At 46.0% G+C, this 14,684-nt stretch overlaps 1 protein-coding gene across 1 annotated transcript in view; it reads left to right on the top strand.

Moving 5' to 3' along the window:
• The window catches only part of PATL1 (PAT1 homolog 1, processing body mRNA decay factor), a 230,223-nt gene that overhangs the window by 93,006 nt on the left and 122,533 nt on the right, over positions 1–14,684 (top strand). Inside the window, exons 8-9 of the mRNA XM_075349144.1 lie at positions 5,684–5,877; positions 13,779–13,865. Coding sequence (XP_075205259.1) covers positions 5,684–5,877; positions 13,779–13,865 — 281 coding nt within the window. The remainder of the gene's footprint in view (positions 1–5,683; positions 5,878–13,778; positions 13,866–14,684) is intronic.

Raw genomic sequence — 14,684 nt, forward strand, 5'->3', positions numbered from 1 at the left:
TGCTCTATGGCAGGATGCATTATTATCTTGATAAATGATTTCCTCATCCCCAAACATCCTTTCAATTGATGGGATAAGAAAAGTGTCCAAACTTTCAATGTAAACTTGGTCATTTATTGAAGATGTTATGACAGCCATCTTCCCAGTGCCTTTACCTGACATGCAGCCCCATATCACCAATGACTGTGGAAATTTACATGTTCTCTTCAGGCAGTCATATTTTTATTATTTAGTTTTTCTGTATGTAAATCTCATTTCCTTTAGGCGGTTTCTTACAGGTCGGTCACAGACATTGACTCCAGTTTCCTCCCATTCATTCCACATTTGTTTTGTTGTGCATTAAGTGTTTTGGAGACATATTGCTTTGTTTCCTGTCTTAACACTTTGATGTCTTCCTTGGTCTACCAGTATGTTTGCCTTTAACAACCTTCCCATGTTGTTTGTATTTGCTCCAGATTTTGGACACGGCGGAGTGTGAACAACCAACATCTTTTGCAACATTGCGCCATGATTTACCCTCTTTTAAAAGTTTGATAATCCTCTCCTTTGTTTCAATTGACATCTCTTGTGTTGGAGCTATGATTCATGTCAGTCCGCTTGGTGCAACAGCTCTCCAAGGTGTGATTACTCCTTTTTAGATGCAGACTAACGAGCAGATCTTATTTGATGCAGGTGTTAGTTTTGGGAATGAAAATTTACAGGGTGATTCCATAATTGTTTTTTCCTCATAATTGAGCAATTCCATAATTTTTCCCCCTGTTTGGTCTTGAAAAGTAACAGTTACTGGCTAGCACATTGTTTTCATGATTTTGTTTTAGTGTTTCCTAAAGCCTGAAAGTTGACATTTGAAATGACTTTAGTTTGGTGCCATGTCTGTGATCTGCTTTTTTGAACCAAAAGTAAACAACTGAATGAACATCCTCAGTCAGATGGTTCCATAATTTTTGCCAGGGATTGTATTAACAATCTCTACAATATTTACACTTTAACATCCCATTTCAGATGACCTGATCATGGGTACCATAAATTTTTCTTTAACCAAGCAGGAAGTACAGCATTGCCTCCAGAACTCTAAAATAGAAAACTTATTTGAAATGATATACATAGTTTCATAGTTTCATAGTTTTTAAGGTTGAAGGGAGACTCTAAGTCTATCTAGTTCAACCTGTAGCCTAACATGTTGATCCAGAGGAAGGCAAAAAAACCCCAATGTGTCAAATAAGCTCCAATGGGGAAAAAAATTCCTGACTCCACATACGGCAATCAGACTAGTTCCCTGGATCAACACCCTGTCATAAAATCTAATATACATAACTGGTAATATTATATTTTTCAAGAAATGCGTTCAGGCTCTGCTTAAATTTTACTAGTGAATCCCTCATTACAACATCATACGGCAGAGAGCTCCATAGTCTCACTGCTCGTACAGTAAAGAATCCTCATCTGTGATTATGATTAAACATTCTTTCCTCAAGACTTAGCGGATGCCCCCGTGTTCCAGTCGCAGGCCTAGGTGTAAAGAGATCTTTGGAAAGGTCTCTGTACTGTCCCCTCATATATTTATACATTGTGATTAGATCCCCCTAAGCCTTTGTTTTTCCTCACTAACTAACCCCAAGTTTAATAACCTGTCTTGGTATTGCAGCCCCCCCCATTCCTCTAATAATCTAGGTCGCTCTTCTATCTACCTGTAAGATTATGCTATTTATAACCTTCTATACTTTTGCTAACAAGAAATGCATCCATTCCTCTCTTAAATTCATTCAGTGAGTTGGCCATCACCACTTCCTCAGGAAGAGAGTTCCAGAGCCTCACTGCTCTTACCGTGAAGAACCCTCTTCTATGCTGATGTAGGAATTTTCTTTCCTCCAATCGAAAATAATGCCCCCTTGTTCTTGTCATAGTCCTTGGTATAAACAGATCATGGGAGAGATCTCTATATGGCCCTCTGATATATTTGTACATATTTATTAGGTCTCCCCTAAGTCTTCTCTTTTCTAGAGTAAATAGACCTAATTTTGATAACCTTTCCTTGTATTGTAATGCACCCATTCCATTTATTATTTTAGTAGCCCGCCTCTGAACCCTTTCAAGTTCAGTAATGTCTTTCTTCAGCACCGGCGCCCAAAATTGCACACAATACTCCAAGTGTGGTCTGACTAGTGATTTTGTACAGAGGGAGAATGATGTTTTCATCTCGTGCCCCCAGACCTCTTCTAATGCATCCCATCACCCTATTTGCTTTGGTGGCTTCTGCCTGACACTGGGCACTCCAATTTAGATTCTTATTCACTAAGATGCCTAAGTCTTTTTCCATGTCTGATTTCCCCAGCGGTTTCCCATTTAGTAAGTAATCGTAGCATCTGTTTCTCCTTCCCATGTGCATAACCTTACACTTATCTGTGTTAAACCTCATTTGCCATTTTTCAGCCCAATTCTCCAATTTACTCAAATCCATCTGTAGTTGCAAACTGTCCTCCTTTGTGTTAACTACCTTACATAGTTTTGTATCATCTGCAAATACTGATATTTTACTCTGTAAACTATCCACCAGATCATTAATAAATATATTAAATAGTAGGGGGCCCAATACAGACCCCTGTGGCACCCCACTAGTAACCCTGGCCCAATCGGAGTATGCACCATTAATAACCACTCTTTGTTTTCTACCACTAAGCCAGCTACCTACCCATCTACACACATTTTCCCCGAGCCCAAGCTTTCTCATTTTACTTAGCAGTCTTTTATGTGGGACAGTGTCAAATGCTTTACCGAAGTCGAGATAAATGACATCCAATGATTCTCCTCGGTCCATGTGAGAGCTTACATCCTCATAGAAGCTGATCAGGTTAGTTTGACAGGAGCGATCCTTCATAAATCCATGTTGATATGGAGTTAAACAGTTATTAACATTGAGACATTCCATAATAGTATCCCTTAAAAACCCTTCAAACATTTTACCCACAACAGATGTTAAGCTTACCGGCCTATAGTTTCCAGGTTCCCTTTTGCACCCTTTTTTTTACAGTCTTAAGAACTGCAGGAATTACGTACAATAATACAAACTAATATTTGTAATCAAGGATTTTTCAAATCGCAGGGTCTGTACCACAGGACTGGCACATGCAAAATGTGGTGCCAATATTCAAAAAACTGTCAAAAAATGAGCCTGAAAAATTTAGGCCTGTAAGTTTAACCTTGACAGTGAGCAAAATGTTTCAGGGTTTTCTAAGGCTACATGCACACGCTGCATTTTTTGCCGCGTTTTTGGTGCAGTTTTATTGTCAGAAAGCTCTTGACTTTCTAGCAAAGTCTGAGAATTCAGATTTGCTGTGCACATGTTGCAGTTTTTTGTCTGCAGTTTATTTGTCACAAACGTCTGACAACTGCAGCATGTTCATTCATTTTCTCTTTTTATCCCTGCGTTTCTCACCAGTGATGGGAGGACTCACAATCCCCTGCTGACTCTGGGTCGGCGTGGGATTGATGCCTGGTATCTGGCCGGATGCCGGTCGCCATATAATATATGGAAACCAGAATCTGGTGCAAAGGGGTCTGAAGGAGCAAGGGCTTCATAATTATTGATTTATTTGCGTGACTGTATGCTCTTGTGGCCGCTCATTCTTCTTCTGGGGCTGCTCATTAGGCGCATGCATATTCACTGTTTCCCCCACCCACCGGTGTCTGTGATTGGTTGCAGTTAGGTGCCCACCCACGCTTGAGTGACAGCATGCCTGACGCTTCAAGTCACAGACCCGGTCTATAGCGTACAGTAAAAATAAATGGTCTTAGGGTCCCCCCATATTATGATACCCAGCATGGATAACGCCATGGCTACAGACTGCAGCCCCCAGCTGTGCGTTTATCTTAACTGTGTATAAAAATTATGAGAAACCGCATGTGGCTTTTTTTTTTTTCCTTTTTTAAATGTAAATAAATAATTTAAAAAAACGACAGGCAAGCCCCCAAATTTTGATACCCAGCCAAGATAAAGCCTGAATAAAATGCCGGGACTGTCACATCTAATGGATGCGACAATCCGGGGTGGCTGTAGGCTGATATGTTTAGGCTAGGGAGGGGTAACAAGCATGAGTCTCCCCAGCCTGAGAATACCAGCCCTCAACTGTCTGGCTTTATCTTGGCTGGGTATCAAAACTGGGGGGGGCGCCCGTTCGCCCGCCCGCTTTTTTTTTATATTTATTTCATTGTAATTGGGTTAACATCTGGCTCAGTGATGGGGAAAGGGTGGTTATTACTGGAACACATTCTGATTGGGTCACCTTTTAACACTGAGGTACAAAGGAGAAAACCAACTAACAGTATATAGTACAGTGTGCAGGGAGCAACACTCTGGTGAGAAACAAAGTAGGAAAACTTGAGGTTGCAGCTTCTGGTAGAAGTATCTTTTATTCCAAATATTAAAACATGAATACCATATCCAATTTAGAGTGGCGGTACAGAAGCACGAGGCCAAGCTTTATATCCATCTAAGACACTGTGACAAAACTCTCAACAAATAGGGTGGACCATAGTTGAAGGTACTCTAGGACTTACGCCAACAAAGTCATTGGGTCATCCCTTATAGATTAATTTGTTGTATTTCCCCTTTTGTCTCTGATAGATATGAGGCAGAAGGCATCCCAGTACTTCTCCTATTGCACTTGTATTACTCAAGCTGATAGTTTACTGACCAAAGTTTTTTGGCGTCTGATTTTTCTGGAAATTCTTTTCTCATAGTTAACTCTTCTGTACAAGTCCTTTTTTATTAGTATAGCTGTAGACTTCTTAATATTGGCAACACCTGTTCTGTTCTGAATAAGTATCCAAAATCCAACGAAGAATTGGTCCAAAAAGCCATCTTCTCCCAAATCTGCCATAAACGTGTGGGAGTGGTTAAAGACTCCATTGATCATTCTCTTTGGTGAATAAATCGGCCTTTTTTGCCATCAGCATGTTCCTTCGTAAGGATATTAATCTGGTCCTGAAGTCTTTCATTGTTCTGTACAGAGTTGAGTTTAGCCAGTCATCTTCTTAGGATGCATATGCCTTCCTTGCATGCAGCAATGCCTCTTGTCCCCAATGACACGGATAAGAAAAATTGATTTATTTTTTTTTGTTACTTATTGCAAAAAATTTTTCTTGCCACTTTCAGTGGGTGACGCCGCACCTACCCAATTTTAATGTTGGACCCTGTTCACAGCAGAACCTCCGAACTCCATTTAGAAAACGCAGTGTGAACATAGCCTTATGAGTATTTTATGTGCTCTTCGAAGGGGCTTTGTTTTCCCAATAGGTGAATGTATGAATCTTTGTTAGTGGTTAACATTTAGATTTTTCTACTTCTTGCTACAAACTGATTCTGAGTGTCTCCAGGAAGAGTATAACTAGTGGGGAGAACAAACACTTTACTACTTAGTGTTCACTTCCTAGTAGCAGGTGTTATATGATCATGACAAGAAAAGAATTTTAGTGAGTAGCTTAAAATCAATTTTTTCAATGTTTGCTGTTTCCCATGAACAGATTCTAGAAATGGTAATGTATTACTTTGCATCTTTATGGTTATATTTGCTGTTGCATGTTTTTTTCACTTAATGTTTTGTTTGTGCTTTTTTTATTTTCTCTATCATTCAGAATTGTAGTTTTTGTTGTTTTTCTCCTTCTAATTTGATATGCTTTCTTTCAGCCAGCTGCAGGCCGGATGTCTCCCAGTCAGTTTGCTCATACTGGTGGCCTTCATGGGCCTGTTATGTCTCGTGTGACACCTAAGCTGTTACAGGGACATGTAGGGTCGATGGTTTCACCAGGAGGTGGAGGGTTCCGTCCCTTTTTCGGTGTTCCCTCTGCCGCTGCCCCAGGAGCCCATTTGAAGAACATAAGGTAGATTGTAAAATGAGTAACAGAGTAAAATTAAAAGGGGATACTGATTTCAGCAATATCCGTGAAATGAAAATGTATTGTTTTGTAATATATCTTTATGTATGGTGAGGATAGATTTTACTTATCCAGATAATTGATGACTGGGTTCATGGTTCTGCTTCACCTTCTAAAGGGAAGAAAATACCTCAGCTTGTGGCAGGATAACTTTGAGCCATTTTGATTACCGTATTTTTCAGACCATAAGACGCACTTTTTTTTTCCCCCCCAAATGTTGGGGGAAAGTTGGGGGTGCGTCTTATGGTCTGACTGTGGCTGCGGGGAATGAGGTGCTGCGGTGGAGCGGGTCATGGGGGCACGAGCAGGCTGTAGCAGCCTGCTGTGACCACGTGGACCCGCTCATTACATATGCACGCCCATCCTCCCGCCCATCTCTCAGCGCTGAAGCCGGCACTGACAGGTGGGCGGGAGGACGAGCGGGGACGCGCGCATAGTAAAGAGCCGGTCCACATGATCACCCCTGGCAATTACAGCCTGGAGTGATCATGTGCGGCTGTATTCACTGCCCCCCGGGCGTCATTATCAGCGCGGGGTGCAGTGAATCAGTACACTCACCCGTCCCCGTGTGTGGAGCCGTTCCCCCGCAGCATGCGATGTCTTCCTGTCTGTGCCGGTCAGCTGATCGGCACAGACAGGAAGACATCGCGTGCTGCGGGGGAACGGCTACACACACACACACACACACACACACACACACACACACACACACACACACACACACACACACACACACACACACACACACACACACATGTCAGCGGTGCAGAGAGAAAGATGATCGGCTGCAGGGAGTGAGGAAAAGGTGAGTAAACGTTTGTTTTTCTTTTCTCTGTGCTATAGGATACAGGCCATATACCAGGATGGTATATGAGCACGATGGGGGCATATAGCAGGATGGGAGTATATGAGCAGGAGGGATGGGGGGTATATGAACAGGATGGGGGGTATATGAACAGGATGGGGGGTATATGAACAGGATGGGGGGTATATGAGCAGGATGGGGGGTATATGAGCAGGATGGGGGTATATGAACAGGATGGGGGTATATGAGCAGGATGGGGGTATATGAGCAGGATGGGGGTATATGAGCAGGATGGGGGTATATGAGCAGGATGGGGGTATATGAGCAGGATGGGGGTATATGAGCAGGATGGGGGTATATGAGCAGGATGGGGGTATATGAGCAGGATGGGGGTATATGAGCAGGATGGGGGTTTATAGCAGGATCATATACAAGGCAGGAGGATCATTACCAGGATGGGGTACCTTTGGTAGAGAATTTGGGGACATTACCCCCATAACAGTGTCAACAGCAAATCCTCGCCCCATAACATTGTGTCATGACCACATTTTTTTGCTTAAAGTTTTATTTTCCTCTTCTAAAACCAGGGTGCGTCTTATAGTCCGGTGCGTCTTATAGTCCGAAAAATACGGTAAGACCTATCCAGAGGCGATGCTCTGTTGTATCAGAGCTTGTTGACAATGTTACTGTTAGCAAAAATGTACATCCCAATATAACATTTTTCTTTAAAGGGGCTTTACTAGAATACTATAAAAGAAAGTGACTGATATTCTAAATACATTACCACATACGAGTCCAGATATGTCCTTACTTCACATGCTCACAGGGACCTTTCCTATTTACTTTCTTGGACAGGTTTCTGTCAGTAGAACCAAGGCCATTTTAATTTAATATACTTGCAGTTGGAAACCAATATTGTATGTTTTCGGGTTATATAGTGGTCTCCCCACTTTTTTGCTTTCATTCTATTAACCCCTTCAGCCCCCAGCTTATTTTGACCTTACTGACCTCGCCATTTTGCACAATTCTGACCAGTGTCCCTTTATGAGGTTATAACTCTGGAGCGCTTCAACGGATCCTGGCAAATCTGACATTGTTTTTTCGTGACATATAGTACATCATGAAAGTGGTAAATTTAGGCCGATATTTTTTTGCGTTCATTTCTGAAAATTTCGGAAATTTGGCAAAAATTTTGAAAATTGCGCAATTTTCACATTTTGAAATTTTATGCCCATAAATCTGAGAAATATGTCACATAAAATAGTTACTAAATAAAATTTCCCACATGTCTGCTTTACACCAGCGCAATTTTCAATTTTTGTTAGGCAATTAGAAGGGGTCAAAGTTCATCAGCAATTTCTCATTTTTCCAACAAAATTTACAAAAAAAAACGTTTTTTAGGGACCACATCATATTTGAAGTGACTTTGAGAGGCCGAGGTGACAGAAAATACCCAAAAGTGACCCCATTCTAAAAACTGCACCCCTCAGGTTACTCAAAACCCATCCAAGAAGTTTATTACCCCTTTAGGTGCTTCACAAGAATCAAAGCAATGTGGAAGGAAAAAATGAAAATTTACTTTTTTTTTTACACAAAAATGTTACTTTAGCTATAAAATTTAGCATTTTCACAAGGGTATCAGGAAAAATGACACCATAAAATTTATTGTGCAATTTCTCCCGAGTACACCGATACCTCATATGTGGTGGAAATCACTTGTTTAGGTGCACGGCAGGGCTCGGAAGGCAAGGAGCGCCATTTAACTTTTCAAACGCAAAATTGTATGGAATAGTTAGCAGATGCCATGTTGCGTTTGGAGAAGCCCTGAGGTGCCTAAACAATGGAGCTCCCCCACAAGTGACCCCATTTTGGAAACTAGACCCCTCATGGAATTTTTTTAGCTTTTTAGTGAGCCCTTTGAACCCCTGGGGGCTTCACAGAAGTTTATAACGTTGAGCCGTGAAAATATATATATATTTTTTTTTTTTACCACAAAATTGTTACTTCAACCAGATAGCTTTTTTTTTACAAGGGTATCAGGAAAAATTACACCATAAAATGTATTATGCAATTTCTCCTGAGTACACAGATACCTCATATGTGGTGGAAATCAAGTGTTTGGGTGCACGGCAAGGCTCGGAAGGTAAGGAGCGCCATTTGACTTTTGGAGCTAATTGTCCATTCAAAAAGTCAAATGGCGCTGCTTCCCTTCCGAGCCCTGCTGTGCGCCCATACAGTGGTTTATGACCACATATGAGGTATCTGTGTACTCAGGAGAAATTGCCCAACAAATTTTAGCATTATTTTTATCCTGTTGCCCATGTGAAAATGAAAAAAATTGAGGCTAAAAGAAAATTTGTGGAAAAAACAAAGTACTTTTTCATTTTTACGGATCAATTTGTGAAGCACCTGGAGGTTCACAGTACACACTATGCATCTAGATAAGTTCCTTGGGAGGTCTAGTTTCCAAAATCGGGTGACTTGTGGGGGAGGGCCAATGTTTAGGCACACAGGGGATCTCCATAAGTGACATGGTATCTTGCTAACAATTTGAATGGAAAATTAGCATTATTTACGGACACCATGTGGCGTATGGAGAATATGTAGTGTATGTCAGGTTGGTGTGTGTGTGTGTGTGTGTGTGTGTGTGTGTGTGTGTGTGTGTGTGTGTGGTGTAGTATACACCACACACACACCATCCTGACATACACCACACACCAACCTAACATACACTAAGTCAGATTGGTGTGCAGTGTGGTATAGTGTAGTGTATGTCAGGTTGGTGTGTGTGTGGTGTATACTACACCACACACACACACCAACCTGACATACACTACATATTCTCCATACGTAGTATACACCACACACACACACACACACACACACACACACACAACAAACAAACAAACAAACAAACAAACAAACAAACACAAACAAACAAACAAACAAACAAACAAACAAACACACAAACACACACACACACACACTACCTGATGTACACTACAACACACACCAACCTGACATACACTATACCACACCACATACGAACCTGACGTAGTGTATTTCAGCTTAGTGTGGTGTAATGTATGTCAGTTTGGTGTGCGTGGTTTAGTGCACTAGCGCTAGATTGGGGGATACTCACACTTTACTGTGGATCTTCCTCCATGGCCTCCGGCTCTTCTCCTCCCGGCCTCCAGATGATTTCTTGTCCTGCGACGTCAAGTTTGTGTCACTGGAGATGGAAGAGTGGGAGAAAGAGAAAAGTGGGGTCTTCCCTCAATATCAGCTTGGGAGGCATGTGCCTCCTCAGCTGAGTACACCCTTTGTGACTGGGACGAGTGGGACATTTTGTCATGTGTAAAAAAAAAATCCCCTAAACTTTATTATAGTGTGCATGTGTATGTGCGAGTGTTTGGTGAAACTTTCAACTGCAGGAGGGGGCTGACAGGCGCGGAGGGGGCTGAGAAGATGCAGGAGCCAGCAGCAGGGGGCATGATCAGTGCGGCAGGATCACTGTCGCAGGGGCGCAGGTGAGGGATGATCACAGGGGCGCAGGTGAGGGATGATCACAGGGGCGCAGGTGAGGGATGATCGCAGGGGCGCAGGTGAGGGATGATCGCAGGGGCGCAGGTGATGTCCGCAGGTGCGCAGGTGATCACTGGGGCGCAGGGACGGTGGTGATTGCGGAGGCCGTGGTGATCACAGGGGCGATCGCTGGGGCGCAGGAGCGATCACAGGGGCACTCGCAGGGGCGATCGCTGGGGTGCAGGTGATCGCTGGGTCACTGGGATAGGGGGCTGATCACCGCAGGTGGGGGGGGGCAGATCACCGCAGGTGGGGGGGGGTCAGATTACCGCAGGTGGGGGGGCTGATCACCGCAGATGGGGGGGGGGGGGTTGGTGTGATTACTGGGGCAGGTGATCACTAGCAGCAGTCACTCACACCAGCCGGCTGGCAGAAGCCAGGGCACCGGTGGTGAGTGATTACAGGGAGCGTAGGTCAGGGGAGGCAGCGGAGGACTGTGTGGGGGTGGCAGGGGTGAGGTGATCACTGGGGCAGGGGTGAGATCACAGAGCAGGGGGGCCTGATTACTGGGGCAGAGGTGAGATCACAGAGCAGGGGGGGCCTGCTTACTGGGGCAGGGGTGAGATCACGGGGCAGGGGGGCCTGATTACTGGGGCAGGGGGGCCTGATTACTGGGGCAGGGGTGAGATCACAGAGCAGGGGGGCCTGATTACTGGGGCAGGGGTGAGATTACAGAGCAGGGGGGCCTGATTACTGGGGCAGGGGGGCCTGATTACTGGGGCAGGGGTGAGATCACAGAGCAGGGGGGCCTGATTACTGGGGCAGGGGGGCCTGATTACTGGGGCAGGGGTGAGATCACAGAGCAGGGGGGCCTGATTACTGGGGCAGGGGGGCCTGATTACTGGGGCAGGGGGGCCTGATTACTGGGGCAGGGGGGCCTGATTACTGGGGCAGGGGGGCCTGATTACTGGGGCAGGGCGAGTGCTTACTGGCTGGGGCAGGGGTCCTCACAGTACTCAGCAGGCTGTCAGAAGCAGAGCAGTGAGGGGTCATAGGGCAGGGGGGAGCAGAGGTCGGGGTGGGGGGGTGGAATCGGACGACGGAGGGGCGGAGGTCGTGGGGGGGTGGAATCGGACGACGGGGGGGCGGAGATCGGGGTGGGGGGGTGTAATCGGACGACGGGGGGAGCGAAGATCAGGTTGGGAGTGCGGGGGTGGCATTGGAACGCAGGGGGAGCGGAGGACAGCAGAAGGGAGCAAATCTTACCTGGCAGCGCGGTGATCGGTGGAGGCAGATCCTCGCAGCAAGGTGATCGGCGGCAGATCCTCGCAGCGCCTTGATCGCGATGGCGACGGCAACAGGGGGCCTCCCTCTTCACCTTCCTCGGCCAGGAAGCTGAAGGGGGAGGGCACCCACTGGTCACACCGCCCCTCCACATCTGATTGGAGAGATAGCGTCACATGGACGATAACTCCAATCAGATCGGGGGCGGGGGTGGTGACACAGAAGTCATTCTGCTCCAGCCAATGGCCGATGATATTGCATCATCAGCCATGGCTAGATTGTAATATTTCACCACGTTTCATTGGTGAAATATTACAATCATTCTGATTGAATGTGAAAGTGAAAGTGACACTTTCAACAGCCAATCAGAGCGATCGTAGCCACAGGGGGAAAAAGTCACTCCCCCTGGGCTCAACTACAAGTCCTTATGTACCTGCAGTGTTGGTGACATTTCAGTGAACCCGGTCACCAGCGCTGCAGGAACGGAAACCCGCCATGACGCATACGGTGCGTCAAAGGTCGGGAAGGCACAAACTTTCATGACGCATTTGGTGCGTCAAGGGTCGGGAAGGGGTTAATCAAAGCTCGCTGAGATTAGCATGAGGTGTAGGTAGGATAATGGTCTCCTAGATTGGCTATAATTCTAGCCACAATGAAGTGTACAGTGTAGCAGAGATTTATTCCAGTATGCAGTAGATTGGACTCTTGCACAAGCTAAAGATGAGCTAAAGCATGAGCGTGCACCATGTGAATCCTCAAACAAATGTCTGAGAGTGAAATATACTAGGTTGTAGTCATGCAGCCAGTTTTTGATTTGGTGATATTGGACTTCCCGGATGATCAGACTGAACATCATGCCAAATTGATTATATAGCTGAAAGATGGCCAGGTAGAAGTTTTACCTTTTTTAAGACTCTTCTCGCACACCTGTTTTTTTTTCTCTTTTGTTTTTAACAACTAAAGCAGGTAAGCTATCTGAACTTTCATTAATTGATTGACTCTTAATACTTCGAGTCATGCGTTTTACTCCTCCCTGAAGCCAGGACACATACTCTCGGCTTCTGAGTAGTGCTTGTGACGGGAAGTGCAGACTTCTTCTGATCACATGCAGTGAGCATCTTTGAAGCCAGGGTGCATACACCTTGCGTCAAAGAAGCTCAATGCTAACGGATACAAAGCCGCGCGGTGTCGTGACGCTGGGCATTGTAAAGCATGCTAACCTGCTTAAGTGGGCCCGACTAGCAAGGGAACTAACGCCTCTGCGACTAGTCGCAGCCCTCATTAGCATCTCATAAACTACAAAAAGTATTTTTAAAGATAAAGATATTTGTGAAAGTAAATGCTGGGACAAGCAGGGATTCTAGTTATGCTCCCAGAATAGCTCATGGTTCTGGGGGCACAGGAGACCACACAGGTTCCCTTTAATGGTTGAGCCTTATCCGCCCAATGGATGAGAGAGGACAGGTTCTGAGACTTATAGATCAGACTCACAAATCCCTTTTTAAAATGAATGGGTATTCAGATCATTGCAACTTTTTGGTCAGTGGGCTGTTATTTGAAACATGTATCATACAAGGACGTGTCCAACGTATGAGTTAATGTAGCCGAAGTAAACTATAAACCTTAGCAGTGAATAACCAAATGCTAACAGTGTGAACATTTTCACAAATGGTTGCAGTACAGGTTATTAGAAAATGACTCTGCATTTCATGCTAAATGCTGTATTTACTAAGTGGAACACCTTTTTAAGGTGTGGTGCGGACAAAATTTAAATCTATACTGGTGGTTTGGCATATTGAATAATAACAAACAAAGCCGTACTTATCTGTCTGGCACTTACCTGGATCATGTGCAGGCCACTGTATTGTCTTTTACCACAGAAGAGAAAAGTCACGGTTCCATCGGCAGCAGCACCGCTGCGGCCTGTGACTGGGGGCCATGGTAAGGTGACGTCAGCAGTGCAATGATGTGCTTCTGAAGTCACCTGACTGCGGCATCCAATCACAGGCCGCAGCGGTACTGCTGCTGCTGGAAGTAGGATTTCTCCCTTCTGGGGTAAACTCAGATCTTGGAGCAGCCAGCTCACAATCCAAGAACCTGTAAGGTGAGCATAGCTTACTTTATCTTTAATTACCTTGTAAATATACCAAACACTGGTGCAATTTTAAGTTTGACCTTATAATTGTACAAGGACCAAAATTTCTGTGTATGACAATGACATTGTATTTTTCAGGCCTCAGCAACTGCAGTTCCGCCCAGATACCACCCATCTGCACCCTCAGCACAGACGTCTACTCTTTCAGCGCCAGCAAAACCGCAAGTAAGTGCTTAACTTTACAGGGGATAACCCCCTTCTAAACAGCTAAAGTAGCAATAAAGAAAATTATATACCGTATTTTTCGGATTATAAGACGCACTTTTCCTCCCAAACATTTGGGAGGAAAATGAGGGGTGCGTCTTAAAATCCGAATATAGCTTTACCTGGGGGTCCTGTCTGTGCAGCGATCGGGCAGCCGGGTGCCTGTGGCTGCGTGCAAGCGGCCGGGTACCTGTGCTTGCGTGCAGGCGGCAGTCGGGTGCCTGTGTGGGGGCGGCAGTCGGGTGCCTGTGCCTGCGTGTGGGCGGCAGCCGGGTGCCTGTCTGTGCCAGCTGCCTCTTTGCAGGTAGGCGGGCAGCCGCCTGGCTGCTACTCTGTGCGTGCGGGCGGCTGTGCAGCAGGTTACCCAGTGTGTCCGCGGTCCCAGCTTCAAATGATGGCGCCGGGAGCAGGCGCGTGCGCAGATGGAGCTCTTGGATGAGAACTCCATCTGCGCATGCGCCGCTCCAGGCGCCATCATTTGAACCGAGACCGCGGACACTGGGACACTCGCCACACCGGCCTGCTGCGCCTGCCGCTACAGACGCCGCCGCGCCTGCCGCTACAGACGCCGCCGCGCCTGCCGCTACGGACGCCGCCGCGCCTGCCGCTACGGACGCCGCCGCGCCTGCCGCTACGGACGCCGCCGCGCCTGCCGCTACGGACGCCGCCGCGCCTGCCGCTACGGACGCCGCCGCGCCTGCCGCTACGGACGCCGCCGCGCCTGCCGCTACGGACGCCGCCGCGCCTGCCGCTACGGACGCCGCCGCGCCTGCCGCTAAG

Source organism: Anomaloglossus baeobatrachus, chromosome 5 (assembly GCF_048569485.1).
Source record: "Anomaloglossus baeobatrachus isolate aAnoBae1 chromosome 5, aAnoBae1.hap1, whole genome shotgun sequence".
Taxonomy (NCBI): Eukaryota; Metazoa; Chordata; class Amphibia; order Anura; family Aromobatidae; genus Anomaloglossus; species Anomaloglossus baeobatrachus.